This window comes from Hyposmocoma kahamanoa, unplaced genomic scaffold (genome assembly GCF_003589595.1).
Source record: "Hyposmocoma kahamanoa isolate Upper Pololo Valley unplaced genomic scaffold, ASM358959v1 114, whole genome shotgun sequence".
Taxonomy (NCBI): domain Eukaryota; kingdom Metazoa; phylum Arthropoda; class Insecta; order Lepidoptera; family Cosmopterigidae; genus Hyposmocoma; species Hyposmocoma kahamanoa.
In genome coordinates, this window is record NW_020653383.1 from 2,864,302 (window position 1) to 2,881,899 (window position 17,598).

The 17,598-nt window shown below is 35.9% G+C and overlaps 2 protein-coding genes across 3 annotated transcripts; both read right to left on the reverse strand.

The window, feature by feature from the left end:
- Nucleotides 1–400: 400 nt before the first annotated feature.
- On the reverse strand, nt 401–5,030 carry LOC113239695. The gene is made up of 4 exons (XM_026476780.1): nt 4,725–5,030; nt 3,392–3,604; nt 2,414–2,543; nt 401–693 (listed from the first exon to the last, which is right to left on the reverse strand). Exons 1-4 carry the CDS (start codon nt 4,809–4,811, stop codon nt 563–565), a joined length of 561 nt encoding a protein of 186 aa, XP_026332565.1. The 5' UTR covers nt 4,812–5,030; the 3' UTR covers nt 401–562.
- Nucleotides 5,031–10,520: 5,490 nt separating this feature from the next.
- Nucleotides 10,521–16,260, reverse strand: LOC113239684. 2 transcript variants are annotated; one of them, XM_026476767.1, is made up of 4 exons: nt 15,995–16,260; nt 13,472–13,684; nt 11,598–11,727; nt 10,521–10,777 (listed from the first exon to the last, which is right to left on the reverse strand). In XM_026476767.1, exons 1-4 carry the CDS (start codon nt 16,079–16,081, stop codon nt 10,581–10,583), a joined length of 627 nt encoding a protein of 208 aa, XP_026332552.1. In that variant the 5' UTR covers nt 16,082–16,260; the 3' UTR covers nt 10,521–10,580. The 2 variants fall into 2 exon arrangements, with proteins under 2 accessions (XP_026332552.1, XP_026332553.1); XM_026476768.1 differs by having other exon boundaries at nt 13,472–13,697; nt 15,995–16,243.
- Between the last annotated feature and the right edge of the window lie 1,338 nt (nt 16,261–17,598).

Genomic DNA, 17,598 nt, shown 5'->3' on the forward strand with positions numbered 1-17,598 from the left:
TTGTATCGTCCATTCAGAACAACCAATGTAAAGTCAATATAGTAGTCGTTAATTATAGCCACTATTGTGTCCCACTACAGGGCAAACTTCTCTAGTTACTTCAAATCACGACGAAATTTGTCGAGATTGTCATGTTTGTTAATATGGGGCCTTTCGACGACGGTTATCTTGTAGGATCCATTCTTTTGCGTTATTAGTATAAAGTGGTTGTAAAGGTATAAAATTTTCCGCCAAAGGAGTTGCACTTGGGGCGCACATTTAAAATATATCCAAAGTGACGACCATCACGATACAACAGCCTCGACGAATTGTTTTTATCTTCGAGGCTCAGTATCTTAGCAGCTTCCTGGAAATCGAGGATGCTGGTGGTTGATTAAAAAAATTAAGAAAAGACGAATGCGAGGAAATGTCAATACATATAATTTATTTTTAAAGTCACCTATACATATGTAACACATTCCTAGTAAATCTTAAAAAAAACGTAGTGCATGACTTCACGGCTAATTGGAGTCAATTCTTTTTCTCTCTACTAATGAAATCGCCGCTGTACGGTGTGATTTTTTTAACCATATATAAGTGGTTGCTCAGTAGGCCCCGGCGGACGTGACATATCGTGTAATTCCACTGGCTTTTCTCGATCCTCCATCTCTAGGTACGCGCTGTGCACCACGATTACGAAGTAGTACAGGATTACTAGAAACATCCAGAAAAGAGTCTTAATATCTTAGTTCTGATAGATAGACAAACACTTTAGATACTAATTAAATACAAATAAAATAAAAAAACTCTTTTGTCCTTAACAGTCAAAGGGCGCTGACTCAGGGTATGCAAGTTTTGTAACTGTTTTCAGTCAGAACCAAAGAGAGGGGAATGTAAAAGTTATTTGCAAGCCTAAATAGCTTGTTTTTAATATTATTTATTCTTCTTTACAAAATCCCTTTAGTAGTTTAGTAACATGTAAAGTCCCCGCGTACATTGGGCCAACGTGGTGAATTCTATGTCATATGATGATGACACAATTCCGATCATTTCTACAGAGCCTACGAAAGCTACAAAAGATTTTGGATAAAGTGAACAGATGCAGTGATGATACAAGTCTCACAATGAACATCTCAAAATCTAAATTTATGGTAGTTTCCCGAACTCCTGATTTAGATCCGATTATATCAGTGGATGGCAAAAATCTCGAGGCTGTCGGGCAGTACAAATATCTTGACCCTTGGAGTTAATGAGCCATAGGACTCAGACCAGAATAATCGCCGGAGGGTCTTTCATGAATATGAAAAAGTTAACCTTTCTATATCTAAGCATACCTACAATATACCTTTTTTTCCGTGAGGAAATCCAAATGGATGCCACTCTGCTGCGGGGGCAACAAAGATGTCATGTCGGACTTCTACTGACTAAAACCCCACGCCGTTCTATCTCTGCGCCTTCTATCGGGACTACGGGTACGTTTTCGCACACTTCCGTGGTCTCGGTGGCGCTGACCCTCGACAGAAAGTCCCTTCTCGTAAAGGTGGAGCTGGAGAAACTCCATCGTATCCGTCACTAAGGGAGATGCCACACGGGCGTTGCGTCGTCGCAACTGCGTTATACTGCATATAAATCAGAACTACGTTAAAATCAACGTAGTTGCGACGACGCGTCGTCGCAACTGACGTAACGCCGCCGACGCAACGCCCGTGTGGCATTTCCCTAAGGTGGGCGCGCAGGAACACCGCGCACGCTACGTCTCGGGGCCTATACACTCCTTACAATATGCCTATGCCAAATTGCCAATAATTCAAATGTTAAAAATGAGTGCATACTTAATTTCGACAAACAGTATTTTGACTCGACAGTAGCTACTTCGACTACACATTAATTCGACAGAACACTACTTCGACAAAACACATATTCGACAGGTCACTACTCCGACAGAACACTGCTTCAACAACACAAACATTCTATATATAGGTCATTACACTGACAGAAAATTACTTCGACAACACATCTATTCAACCGGTCACTATTCCGACAGAACACGAAATCAACAAATAGTGCTTAAATAGTTATTAATTATTTTCCGCTCAAGAATGAAATGCTCCCTAAGTAGTCTCTCAGTACAGCAAATATTTATATAATTAAATTAAAAAATAATAAGAAAAATAGTGACCTATCGAATGTTTGTGTTGTCGAAGCAGTTTTCTGTCGGACTACCGAGTGTTCCGCCGAGTTAATGTGTAGGTCGAAGTACTGTCGAGTCGAAATAGTGTTTGTCGAAATTAAACATGACACTCCTTAAAGATACCTACTTCTTTTGCTTGCGTAAAAAGCACTCATCACAGTCATACCCTAAAGCTGCACGGTAGCTGAAAGGATATCTTTTTTAGTGTTGACTAAAACGTAGGCAGACGATAATTTAACTTACAACTCCACTTGAGCAACGGCAAGGTGGCGATCAGTCCGAAATACACAAAAGTCAGCACCACGAGAGCCAACACCATTACGAGCGACACAATTGCTGTTGTTACGTAGTACCGGACCAGGCGAAGATTATTCTGAAAATAGCAGTCAGTTGTATTACGAATTGGTGGACTTACGTTCAACTCTAACTAAAGTAAGTCCAAATATTTTTAAGTTTAGTATCTTACGTTCCGGTATAATAGTACACAATATTTATTACGTATACATCTATTATTATTAAATTTGTTATTATTCTCTTATTTTTCATGTCATTTTCTAATAAAAAGTCAATATAAACTTTATTTTCATCAGTTGATGATGTTTGGTTTTATTTTATTTTTTTTGCGATAAAGAAGTAGGTACCTGTACGCACTGTATTAACTGATGGTGTTGTGACGGTGTGAACTCCTTACACCATCATCTCACCTCTTTGTATCGCCTCTCTCCGCTTGTATCCTATCATTTTTTTATTTTACATGTATTTAAATTTTAAATTTGAATTGTTCCATCTTCCTTCACTTTCTCATTTTATTTTCGTACCACGGTCACTCCCAGCTCGACCGCCACAACAGTCGGAGCTGTTCCAAATTCCATTTACTAAAATCTTATTTTTGATTTTTTACCAAGTTATAATACAAAATATATAATACAACAGTCAGAGCAAAAAAAATATCAAAAATTTGCTGCAATAGTTTTTCGACCAAAAATGAAGCCATAAACCCGGATGTAATGGTGCCACCATTGAAACCCTGGCTATTACACGAATATAAAGATTTGTACAGACGCTTTCTGGCGCTTTCTGGCGCTTTTCAGTAATTAGTTACAGTAGGTTCCTTCAAGCAGGGGTCATAAACCACCTTATTAGGTAGTTCAATATCTACAAAGGGCTTCTTTTATGAGTTAGTTTTAGATCTTAATAATAATTAAGTAAAGCTTTTCATACCCTATGAAGTCCAACGATGAGCATCAGACTGATAACACAGCAGTATAGGAAAACAATGATGAAGTATGCATGTGAAACGTAAAGTCCGACGGCAGTGGTCTGCATTTCCTCCGCCGTGAAGCCTGGGGTTGGATTGTTTTTGTGGTCTCCTACATATTTCACAACTCTATAGAGAGATACGCTCATTACACTGATTATAGCCAAGGATAATAACTGAAAGATAAATAAATCAATAAGAGACACAGAATATTGATACTTAGAATACTAGCGTGGGCATGTACTACGTACCTATATTCAGGGGTTCAATATAGGTACATACATTCTGATCATGTAGGTAATTTTATAAAGTTTGGATAGAGTGAACGGAAACTACTAAGTAACATTTCCTCGGTTTAATAAGAGTGGTTTGACTATAGTACTAGACGTTGATTAAAGTAACGAGACACATCCTAAACTTGCCCTTATAATAAAGTTTCAGCTGATTTTCTTGCACAGGTAGTCAATAGAAATTAATTGAAATTCACACGAAATTAAATTAAAACGAGAAGTCAAATATCTGTTAGATTTTATTTGTAATTTAATTTTTCTTACACCGTGTTTACGTTTTTCGTAACAATGCTTCTTGTATCTACATTGTCTTCATTCTAGATAGTATTTCAGATGTATATACGTAGCAGTGAATGTAAACTGTTATGTACACTCATAAAATAAAATAGAAATATATTTAGGCGCCCCGTACCCAATATGGTAGCAAACTGCTCGAAACATTTTTGAACATCAACTTAATGTAGTAAAGGTACCTAAGTGCATCATCTTAAGTGCTCGTATAAATGAGTGGGGGCTACCTATCAGTAGTCGGAAATGACATTTTCCAAAAATAACGTTTGCTCGAATTTTCATAACCTCGAAAGTAATTTTGAGAGGAAAATGTTTTTTCTTTTAAACTTAAAATCGAAAGACTTTAAGAGTTGGGTTAAAAAAAAGTTAGGTCTTAACCTAACCTAACCGAACATAGTCATGTCTTTGCGAAAAACATCCAACATATCCTGAAAGAACAACCGTTTCGTTATAATTCGGTATTCGGTGTAATGAAAATTCGAACAAACATTATTTCGAAAAAAATTCGAGTTTGTGATAGGTTGAGGAAGATATCAATTATTACATAAAATTACATAAAAAAATATATTTATTGCAATCGATATCGACTTAACTTTATGCTCGTTCTAAAGTTAGCTGAGTACGATATATACCAACGCCAATGTTATTGTTTATTCTTGTTAATTATTGCTTAGTAAGTTTTCGTTTATAAATAATATGTCACTTAGTTACTTACTAAAGAGAAATATCCTACGATTAAAGCTCCAGTTCTCAAAGGTATACAAAAGCAGCACTTTGTCAATCTTGGCAAAAATACCACCATTTTGCCGAATATTGAAAATGATAAACAAAACTGGATAACAGTCTCGTTCCTGTCAATTACTTATAACAGTTACTTTTACGGCACGAATCAAAAACACCCAGGCATCAAAGTGATGAAAGTGAACTTTACGCTGATCACCAAACCAAAAGTTTAAAAGAAGCAATTAATTCTAACGTATAACAAAATGAACATTATTTTACAATATGTAGTCATGCTTTGGGCGTTTCCAAAAGTCACTATCGACGTGATATCGTGCATATGATAACGGTTGACGTTATTTAACTTCGTTCGGTGATAGATAACGATCAGTGCTTCTACCATGAGATTACAAAATATTGTTTCTACTTGTGACCGCTAGGGGAGCTGTATGATTTGCCACATAAAGTTGTGAAGTAATTTGCGCGGTTGTTAGCGGAAATTGGCACAGTAATCTCGTGGTAGAGACACTGGTGTAGCCATAAAATACAGTAGAAGTGCTTAGTGGTACGTGTGCCAACAGTACGCAGAGTTCCACATACTTGAACTCAGTCAACCATTTTCGTTTTATATATTATGGTCGTGTCAATTACCTCACGCAAAATCTTGGAAAAATGCGATTATTTTGCTACTATATAGTGTAAAAATGATAGTCGTGCCTGTATTGTCCATAGTGGTTTTTCATATAGTCGACAAGGCCTTATTTTGATTTTAATAAATTCATTTTTCGTTTATCGTAATACATTTTTTGTCATAAGAAACGAAAAAAAAAACCACTGCAAAATTATTAACTTTTTTTTGGAGAACTTTATTAGGCGTCATTCGTTTGGTTTCTTAGTGCGGGGCTATGAGTGCGTGTGTGTGTCTTATAGTCTTTCGGCTATAGCCGCTAGATGGCAGCACATGGAATGAAATTTGAATAATAAAATGAAAACGTCGTAACTTGCAATAATAGGTATTGAGCTTTCAACGATATGCTAACTGGGTAAAGTTTAAATTACATTAACAATCCAGAATTTGATACAACTTTTTAAATTAGAAACTACAACTAATCATTATTAAGATTTCATGGTGTTTGTTTAACATAATGATCGAAGTCAACAACGATCATTTACTCTTTCCTATAGTTTGTGCCATTAAGCATGTCAATAGCGGTCATTGACCCGACTTTCATCCCGTAGTCATAATTCGACGGCAATTTATGTTACTCCAGTGATATCAAAATTGCGACAGATTTATAGGAATCGGTTATCGGACACTGGCGAATTGTGGTATCAGGATGAAACTCGGGTCAATGACCGCTATTGGCATTCTAAATATAGCACAAACTGTGTATGCAAGTCTATGCTAAGTGCTATTGCTATAATCTGTCTATTTTTTTAAGTAAAATGGCATTTGAAGGGTTGCCAGTTTTCATAAAATTTTAAATAGTCACCTAGTTATTGTCCACAGTTTTATCGATAAATTGTGAGGGAAGACTATTTTTGCCAAAAATGATTACTAATTGCGTTAATGCCTTTTTTATTCTTATTTTGACAGTTGGCCTACTAGTATCGAAATAAATTTTTATTCATATATATTCTAATAAAGACAGGCGAATTTGATTATCTATATTGATTAAAAGAAAAACTTTAAATATGAATTCCCTTCTTTCTAATTTTATTAGACGTATTTCTAAGGTAGTTTATGTATGTATGAACTTACGAAAATTGACAATTCAAATGAACCTGTACCCAGCAGTGAAACGAATTATGGGCCGATGAAATTCAAATGAAATAAGTTCGGTGATATATTGCATAAGAGTGACCAGCATTCAGTTGATAGTCGATAGAATATCCTACTTTATCTTAACATTTTATAATTCTTTTCTGTTTATTTTTCCCTCTTGTTTATTTTGGATTGAATACATTGTAACACTTTTAAATTATTATTAATATTAAAACAATCACAATGCAACGTGTAACGCAATATACCATTGTCAAAATTAATTTAATTTAATGAAATAGGTTCGCCCAGGACAGACTCTGCCTAGTGTGGGACCAACTGCAATCGTGCATAGTGCTCCTAGCCATCACGTTCTTGTGATGTCAAATAAATATATTATTATTATTATTATTATTATATTTATCGACTCATAGCTGATTGCAAACGGGCAACACTCGCGCAATGAACTGTCATTTTACTCCTTCAAAAAGAGGGTGTAACGGAAATGGATAACTGGTGTACATTTTCTGCAAGAAATTTTGGACCGAACTATGATTGATTTTTTATATTTAATAATTTACTTTAATTACGTATTTTAATTCTTATTTACTTCAATTCAAGACAAATGATTCCCACGCCAGTAATACGTGTTTGTTAGTATTTATTTCACTTCCTTGCCACAGTAGTTTTATGAAACCCAACTTTGTGATGTTCGTTTCTTATTCTAGATTATTATAGTTTGCATAAATTATACAAGTGCAGTATATAGTAGGAACTCCGGTGTGCAAGATATGTATAGTTTCAGAGAGAGAAAAAAAATTAAAATTGTCCACCGAATGAGCATAATAAAAGTCATAATTCATAATGGTTGAAATTTTTTAGCCAACCGACTTAATTGTTAGATAAAAAGGTAAATGGCACACATTTTGAAATGCAGAATTCTCAAGAAGGGGCTTAACTATTTTCGCGTGAATTACTTCCGGTGCAACAATTATAATCAGATAGCAGCCTGACGAACCGACGATAACCGTCAAATGGGTTACTAAACGTACTCAAATCAGTACCTGCGACTACGTTGTATAGTATTTAGCCGATTTAAAAAAAGGAGGAGGTTCTCAATTGGACTGTATGTTTCTTTTTGTGTGCATATTTGTTACGCGACAACTCCCGGCATTTGTGAACTCATTTTGATAGTTGTTTTTTCTTGGAAAGAAACCTTGGTAGTGGTCCTATTTCAATTCAAAAATTCCACCTCAAAGGGTGGCAAACTAGGCGATGAATCCGGTTTCGCGCACTATCCGGTAACCGTTTTCAATAAAATTTGGTAAATAGATGTAACTACACGACTATTTGAGGTCGGTTTTTTTCTTGTATTGAGATTATATATTGCCCATTTACGAGTAACGTTCTGACAGAAATAAGTATCTTGGTATTATGTCGCTAACACCGTGACACTAGGTATGTATATGAAAATACGTGTACTTAATAGGTAACGCATAATTTCACGATGAAATCGTCGGTGTTTTAGCTTTGATAAGAAAATTATATTCGCCTCTTAGGCTAATTTATATTGCGACAGAACGGAGTGGAAGCAAATTTTTGTAGCATAGCATAATGAACATGCTCGCGCATTCCGCGGAAGATATTGGCTCGTTTCTAGTTTGTACGTTACACTATTGATCATAAAGTTCATTACGCTATGTTACAAAAATTCGCTTCCACTGCATTCCGCCGCAATATAAATTGAGCCTTATGCGTTCTATATCAGTAATATGATAATTGAGTTGATTATTTCCTCTCACCTAATGTCACATTTAGAAGACAATGATCTTGTGCCAAACAACTAATATGCCTATCGTAAGTAGCGGTCCACCACAGCAGCTGCACAGAGAGTGGTGGACTTAATAATTACGGGGTTGGATGGTAAGAGCAAAGTAGGTGCTTTTAAAAAAAAAAGGTGTGCTGTGTAACCTCTCAAAAGCGTTTGATGTAATCAGCTACGATGTAGGTACTCTTGGAGAAAAGTATAGTATGCGAAGCAAAACATATGATGTCATGAAATAATTGTTATCACGCAGAATTCAGACAGTGGAAGTAACATTAGGTGGAAAAAACTACGGAGTAGTGGAGGTTACGGAGGTTGAGGAATGCCTCCTCAAGGATTGCCACTAAGAAATACCCTTTTCCTAACATTTAATAATGACCTACCGCCCCATATCACTGATGGCTTGTTGGTTTTGTTCGCTGACGATACCACTGTAATTGTATGCGCCCGAACTTACGACGAACTCAATATAAAAATAGGAATTGTCTATACGAGTCTGATGAAATGGTCCACTTCCAATGGTTTCATACTAAATGCTGCTAAATCTAGTTTAATATTGTTGTCTGGTAGATCAATCCCGAGGCCAACATGCTTAGACAGTTCAATGCCCATAACTGCCTACAGTAAGTTCTTAGTATTCATTCTGGATGAAAATTTAACGTGGAAGCATCATATAAATTCTATGTAAAGTAGATTAAGTAGTGCGGTTTATGCACTAAAAAAATTAAAACCTGTCGTTACAGATTCAATACTACGACAAACATATTTCGCATATTTCCTCTCCATAATGTCGTATGGTACCATTCTATGGGGTGACTCCACTGATTCTGGGGATTTTCAGGGTATTCATTATTCAAAAACGAGCAATGCGGATACTTGCCGGTGTAACATGAAGAGTTTCTTGTAGGGACTTATTTGTGCGACACAGGATAATGACCATGTATTCATTGTATTTATATGGAATAATCACATTCGTACGAAAAAACTTACACAGCTTCGAAAGGCATGAAAGCCGTTATAATACTCGCTCCACAGGATGACTGAGGGTCGTACCGCGACGGTTAGCACTGAAAATAATCGTAATCGGCCCGACTTACAAAACGAGCCTAATGATGAAACATTTGATCGTCGACAGAAATACTTTTTGTTACTTAATACGTATTATTAAACTGTAGAATATAGGGACATGATCGTGTAATATGGGTGTATAATATATTAGCTTATTAGGTATAAATATTATTTTACAGATATGGATAAATTACATAAACTTAACGCATATAATGTAAGTCAATGCATATAATCATTATTTTGACTTAATTACTATTATATTATTTAATTTGTTCCTACATTATTTCACGTAACTAAATTAACTATGTTAAAATTTCATAGTACAAAACTAGTACTGGATATTTGTATTTTTTTGAAATGTTACATTTATTAACTATTTGTAACGTTTCTTGTAATACAAGATATTGTGTATAATAATGTAAAGTTTACAAGACAATAAATAAATCTAAATCTAATAGCTAATTACTGTTTTTTTAATTACTTTGAAAATAGGCGACTAACGGCAATAAAATAGCAACTGTATCAATGAAAAGTAGAGATAAATTGACTCATACATCTTCGTCCCATCAAAGGGCTTAGTTATAGTGAATTATTAGTTTTTAATCTTCTGAAGGTAGTTGTAAAGTGGTAACGGTATATGTAAGGCTGTAAGTACATTCCTTTCCTGTAATAATATATATATATGTATATAATTTCCGGCAATAATCGGCGAGTACCTTACGCCGATTGGCAAACCTTTCACCACGATGGCAACCGTTATAGTGTATGCCATCGACATGATAAGACACCGAAATATAGGTAGTTTTGAACTGCCTCTGTGGCCGAACGGTTGCCATGCCGGACTGCCACGCAGAGGTCCCAGGTTCGATTACCGTGCCGGGAGAAATATATGTATGGCCTACATTTATTTCTCTCGTGAGTCAGGGTGTAATTTGTGGTTGTCTATGTGTACATGGCAGCCGCGACACAGGGTGTTCCTAGTGAGGGGCTATGTTGAGTATGTGCGTTATTATTATAAATTTTTACTTTCACTCATAATACGCGATATACGCTTATTGACTATATTCATAGGATGTACGTTTTATATTTTTCCATCATCTAAGACATTTGTAAGTTGATATATGTAGAGTAGTCAGACGTTTTGTGACATCATCAAAAATGCTAATTTATAAAACAAAAGTTTATTTTTCTTAGCGTCACTGGACGCTGTGATAATCAAATTTCATATATGAGGGGTATGGACGGGATGACGATGATGATGACATTAGGGGTTGCTGCATCTGCCCACAGCGAAGAGTTGACGTATCATATATCATGCAGACCAATGGTTTCTCTCGGTCCTCCATGTCTAGGTACACGCTGCGCACCACGATTATGAAGAAGAACAGGATGACTGGAAACATTCAGAATAGAAGTTTATTATTCGTTTTATTACATCTATGAGAATAGAGTCCTTGCTATGCTACAGTTTTGTCGTAGTAGTCATTATGCTGATTTAACGAAAACTTGTTGTAGTATGTAGTATAGCATGTTTAGTAGCAGTAGAGCTCCTTGTGAAAGAGTTCGCCCAGGGTAGTACCTTACCTATTCCTGCCATCAAGCAGCAATATCAGCATTACTGTGTTCCGGTTTTGAAGGGTAAGGGTGCTGGTGAAATTACAGGCACATGGTACTTGTCAATTTATGTCTCAGGGCGACGGGCGCAGTTGTAGTGCCCCTCAGATCTTTGCAATTTAAAGCTCTGAGTAGCACTGTAACTGTTATGGACAGGCGTGTAGCTTTAGCTTACCATCACGCGCACGACTTGTTCGTCCCGTCACTTGATGTTATAAAAACATCTATTCTACCCTCCTTATCGTAACTAACATAATCGACATTTTTAGCGAAATTAAGTTACTTAGTAACTGTTGAGTCGGTTATTAATGTTCGTTTTAGTTTCAGTTATTGTTAAGCAAAGTTAGCATAATTGACATTTTTTAAGTGACAATAAAACATGAATAAAACTTAGGTGCCAGTATCTCGAAAATTATCGAAATATGTAAGTTACGACAACTACTGTTCGTCAAAACACACCATATCGAGCGACACTAACGTTCGTCAAAAATCGATCAAATCTATAGGCACCTTTACTAACACTATCGATCCAAGAATTTTAAATGCATCATGTTACATTGAATAACTATACATTAAGCAAAAATAAAAATTTAACTTACTGCCCCAGGTAAGCAACGGCAAGGCGGCAATCAGGCCCATGAAGACGAAGATGAGCACCATGAGTATGAATTGCAATACCAATAGAACCATTGATGTGGTCACGTAATACCCGACCAGGCGACGTATTTCCTGAAATATGAACCGGTTGCTGTACGAAGCCAAAGTGCTAGAAATATACACGAATTGGCTTTCCATATGCTAAACTCTTCAAGCGTTTTTTTAAACTTGTACTATCTTCTTAATGTTGTTATTCAGGCATACAATCTTAAACGCTGGTACTTATGTGATCTGAGAATCTAAAGCTGTTTTCCCATAATTACTTACATTTTTTTGTGACCAACCCTCTACCCGCTCATGACCCTGTCAACCATATCTTGGTAATGCGGATGAATCCTTAACGATACATGTCAAACTGCTTCACGACACTTAATTTGGATTTTTTTAAATGACACACCTACTGAAATCTAAGACTTTTTTTCAATTAGATAACCATAGTCTTACTTCATGGTAAATGACAATGTGGTCTAGGATGAAGCAAGCTTGCATAGAAATTGATTATAGAGTAGCAGTTGGTTCAGATTAGACTGTAATTAGCATGTTTGGCCTGTTGCCTATAAACATAAGCAGTCGAGTCGAACCTGCTAATCCCTCACAATTTATTTATTAGAAGTTGAAAGTGAGCCCCAGTACAGGCTTGTTAAGACCGCAATCTAATTAGGCCACAAATCAGGGTTGTTGCTGATACAGGCTTTTTACACATCAGCGGATGCAGATGCGGAAGCTGATTTTTTGATATTAACATCAGCGGATGATGATTTTATATATCTAAAAAACGCGTGAAATGTACATTCTTACTGAATCTATCTACATGGAAAAGCTTTCTATTCTCTTTGGTATTGTAATAAAATATTATTTCAATGATTTTGTGACATTCAAAGAATCAATCTGCATAAAAACATTCAATCTGCCTAGCTTAATCGTTCTGGAATTTTATAAAAGTTATATCTTAAAAGCTGCATTTTCAGCGTAGGTATAGTCTGATTCTGAAAGGTTTGTAAATTATTCCAGTTTGCCTTTTAGGTCATGTCACTATTTGAGCATCCGCAATTAATATCAGCATCGATGAATGCGGATGCGGATATTTTAATTTATACTGTTATCCACGGATGCAGATGCTGATATTCGCAACAACCCTGCCACAAACTTTATTCTCGTTACGGTTTGAAAAACGTTTGGTACCTCTTTTTGATGTATAGACGGTGGCCATAGAGCAGCTGCTCTGCGCAGTGCAGAATGGGTTGGTGTAATATCTTATTTTAGTACTTACATAAAATACAATAATACAAATGCTTTATTTTCTCCAAAAAGGTCTATGAGTCGTTACAATTTTACGTACAATAATAAGTTCTTCAGTGCAAGCTGGAGCCTGTACTAGATTGGAAACCTATGTTATAGATCACTCGGCTCACCCCCTCTTAACATATCAGAGAACGTAATATCACATAAAATACATGCAAAAATAAAGCGTAGCATAACATGTGCGTATATACATGTATGTATGTGTGTGCACAACAGTGGTAAAGAAGTACTTTCCTTAACTACTTATCTGTTTACTTCTTGAAGAGTTTGTTTTAAATCTACGTAGCAGTAAATAACTCTTATTAACCGACTTCAAAAAAGGAGGAGGTTCTCAAATCGACTGTACGTTTTTTTTATGTGTGTTACGCGATAACTCCGGTATTTGTGAACCAATTTATTATTTTTTGCACACTTTCCGCTAACCGATTTCAATAAAACTTGGTAATTATATGTAATTCCACGTACTTTTGAGGTCGGTTTTTTTAGTACTCTGTACTAAGATATTATTACATACCCAATGAACTCCAAAGATGAGCATCATATTAATAATACAGGAGAAGACGAAAACAAGGATGAACAATATATGTGCAATGTAAAGACGAATGGCAGCAAACTGGATTTCTTCGGTCGTGAAGCCTGAATCTGGGTCGTTTTTGTGTTCCCCTACGTACTTCACCAATTTATAAAGAGACCCGCACACTAGGCTGATTAAGGATATTGATATAATCTGGAAAGAATACCTGAATAATAAAGATGGATCGCTGTAAACCTGATACACTAGCATACGTTTGTTTTAGGGCGTACTCTTTAGTTAAAAGTTGAATTTCTACACATGCTGGTGAAGTAGGTAACTACCTATATCCTTTTAAGGACGTGTACATTAAAATGTGCATAATATGTGAAGGGATTCAAATCTAGACGCTTATTGGAACATTATAATAAAAATATCGTATTCAGATTTGCTCAATGCTTTGCAAAATAGCTCAATGTATTCTACACAACCATTAAGTATCTCGAAAAAAACGTTTTTCATACAAAAAATGAAGGCTACTTATTTGGGCCAGCATATGTAATTATATTTACTACATTTTAGTGTACATATACTTCTGAAAGAGTTTGTCCAGGGAAGTACTGCCACCTTACCTATTTCTGCCGCCAAGCAGTAACGTCAGCATTACTGTATTCCGTTTTTGAAGGGTAAGGGTGCTGGTGAAATTACAGGCACATGGGACTTGACAGCTTATGTCTCAGGGTGACCGGCGCAGTGGCAGTGCCCCTCAGATCTTTGCGATTTAAAGCTCTGTATGACACTGCCACTGTTATGTACAGGCGTGTATCTTACCATCAGGCGCACGACTTGTTCGTTCCGTCACTTGATGTTATAAAAAAAAGTTATAATCTTTCTGTACAGGTGGTCGTTTTGTCATCTAGTCTTTATACTAATAAAGTAATTTTGAAGATATGGTTATTAAGATACCAACTCCCCCCTGAATGTTCCTGTGGTAAACGTTGTTAAAACAAGGTATTAATAAATTATTACTGTTATACGTAGACACTTATAGCCCCGTGGAAAATACGTATCGCGGGTGCCATGGACTCTCTCACACACACACACACACAGACAACCACAAATTACACCCAAACTTAGGCAGGTGAGGCAGTTATATTTTGATTATGTTAGCAAAGACGTCACATTAAGATTGTGAATATTCAAACTGTGTTCTCGGACGTTCTTCGATGATATAAAAGAAATTAAACAACATAATAGCACGTTTTTCCATATCACTTGCAAATGTTTAGTAAGGTATAGTGCATAACTCGCGCGAATGTGTTAACTATGACACCTTTAAGTACATGTTTAAACAGCGTTAAGTCGCAAGCGGCCGTGTAAAATTTATTTACACGGCCTATACCCTACATACACTATACCCCACCTACGGTGGAGTCAGGCTCCGCCTGCGGCGCCTGGTCGGGTTCAGATTACGGAGTGTCCTTATGCTCTTCGGTGGCACAGCGGTTAGTACTATGGGCGTTTGATGGGGAGGTACTAGGTTTGATTCCCTATTTCGGCCAATTTATGAAAGAAACATTTTTGAGTTGGTTCTGGTGTTCTAGATATTGCCCTCAGAGTTATCGTTATTCTGATACTCATAGTACAGGAAATTCCATAGTTTGAGACCAGAAAATCCGTGGGATTGTCTGACATTATTAATATGTATATTTTCCTCTAAAATACTTCTAACCTGTTTGACATAGCTTCCAAGAAAAAGGAATCTAAGAGAGGGACGGTCAAGATGTAACAACGCTATAAGTATCTTATTTCCATTACATTGAGAAGTATGTTTGCATTTTTAACAATTGTGAGATCTTGTACTCGTAATAATAGAGCCTCCATATACTACCTACGTATGGAGGCGGGCGAATGCTTCGTCCTTCGCCTTCAGCTAGACGTCGGCCTATGGCCTTGCTACTTTTGGCTTTGCTTTAAAAATTAAAATAGTTCTTTAATGGTGGCCATATTTAAAAATTGGAAATATATATTTTGACCGCAAATTATTATCAGACAATCCTATAAATCTTTTCGTGCCGATTTTCATCTAGAGCAAAGCAAGTTTTTTCAACAGTCAATTATATTGCAAACAGTACGCTTATATGGCGGCGGAGACCCCAGACATCACATGGATGGATTTTCAGTCAAATTAGAGCAAATTTTTATCTGTCGCCAAAAAGACGCTTGTATGGCGGCCGTATTGTAAAATGACGATAAACTAATGTTGATCACAAATTACTATCAATCATCCTAGATACCGCCACATACCCGTTTTCATAACCGACTTATACCACACTTCTATACAAGATGGCGTTGTCACTAAGTTACCAATATTATTTTTGTTCGTTTTGTTTTTGTTGACATTTTGGCATAATATGATCACTTGTGGCTTTATTATACCAAGGATACGAACTCATGATAGTGGTATTAGTAGTACATTTTCTTACTTAATTGCCTAACTTTTAACAAAGATAACATATTACTTACTAAAGAGAAATATCCGATGATCAAAGAAGCAATTCTCAAAGGAATACAACAACAACATTTACTCAGTCTTGGCATTAGTAACACCATTTTGGGCGAGTAAGGAAAACACTTACAAATCTTCTCCTAACACTTTTTAGTCGATAACAACTACCTTTAATATACTACTAAAACACTATCAATATGTGGAAACTAAATGTATAATATTGGCGTTTTAAGTAAATAAACAGTCCAAATGTCTAACAAAATAAAAGGATATGTACAATACTGGTACTATCCTTGTGTTATCGCAGTGAGGTCGAAGATATCAGATTATGGCTCTGATGACAAATTAATTCAGTATACAGATAAGCCTAGGCCTTGTGCAGAACGCTATTAGCTCAATATATCAATGTGATGTTGCCAATTTTAAAATTTGAAGAAATAATTATTTGGGCAATTTTTTATACGTAGGTATTTAAAAGTACACCTTCTTCAACACTGACTCTTAATGATACTCTCTTTGCTGCACAGTCTTAAACTGCAGGTATTAATTGCAACTACCAACGGGGTGTCCCATTCACGGTGGTCGAACATTTTTTTAGGGGTTGCTCTTTATAAAGAAGCATTTTGCACCCCTCATGGAAGAATGGCATAAGTGGAGTTACGTCAAACATGTTTATTGCTCCATTAGATACAGAAAAATATAACCAAAAAAAATATATAGGGGTGCGTTCTACACATTTTATTTTATTTTTCACAATAACTATTATTTATCATTTACAATATTTATTTCAAATATGATAGATCAAGACAACCTGTAAGAGCAAAACGAATCACTACTACGAGTATGTATTTTTGTCATCCAAGTACGCAGAAGCTGTATGTTATGTATCCAGTTTTGCACATAACACACATACCTAAAACGTCAGGTCAACGCACTGGCATTCGCGCACCCCGGAACGCGCGCCCCGTGCACTGCAACGTGACCGATGCAAAGCGCATCATTTTAATTATAATTATAAGACACTTTTAGACCTAACGTACCTAACTTCGGACGTTCTTAAAATTATTTAGTTTAAGAAATACTTTTGTGGAAATTTAATATAGTTATACATCATATTTTCTCGTCTTTACTTCATCTCCACTGCGGCCACCCTATATAATTTGTACAATAATAAAGCTGTAAACAAGTTTTGAATATCAACCTGAATCTTATTATAGTCGTATCGTATACATTGCCCAGATGAATAAAACATTAGTTCACAGAAATTTATTTTAATATTCTCAAATCACTCATAAAAAATACTGTTGTGGTAAGGGTTAAGATTCGGGAACAAAATTTGACTGCAAAAAATCTTTAATAAAAAATTAAACAATAATCATTTTACACAGTGAAATCATATAAAACGCCCGCACTGCGACTTGGAGAAACCGAATTTCTTTGCTTCTCTCTTTGCGAAGAACTCGTGTTTAGAACGCAGACAACCTCTATTAAGACTGCTTCATGTTCATATATCTATACCAACTGTAACTACAGTATATATACATCGAAAGATTGGACCTTGACGAAGAAGAAATAATATTAATTATAAATACCTGTATAGTACCTGAAAATATATATAAAT

What these genes read in the sequence shown, in the direction of transcription:
- LOC113239684 (XM_026476767.1), bottom strand. Translation starts at nt 16,081, where the DNA reads ATGGTGTTACTAATGCCAAGACTGAGTAAATGTTGTTGTTGTATTCCT. An exon ending in TCATCGGATATTTCTCTTTA is followed by an intron (nt 13,685 to 15,994) that starts GTAAGTAATATG and finishes TATTCTTTCCAG; the next exon opens with ATTATATCAATATCCTTAAT. An exon ending in GCCGTTGCTTACCTGGGGCA is followed by an intron (nt 10,778 to 11,597) that starts GTAAGTTAAATT and finishes GAATGTTTCCAG; the next exon opens with TCATCCTGTTCTTCTTCATA.
- LOC113239695 (XM_026476780.1), bottom strand. Translation starts at nt 4,811, where the DNA reads ATGGTGGTATTTTTGCCAAGATTGACAAAGTGCTGCTTTTGTATACCT. An exon ending in TCATCGTTGGACTTCATAGG is followed by an intron (nt 2,544 to 3,391) that starts GTATGAAAAGCT and finishes TGCTATTTTCAG; the next exon opens with AATAATCTTCGCCTGGTCCG. An exon ending in GCCGTTGCTCAAGTGGAGTT is followed by an intron (nt 694 to 2,413) that starts GTAAGTTAAATT and finishes GGATGTTTCTAG; the next exon opens with TAATCCTGTACTACTTCGTA.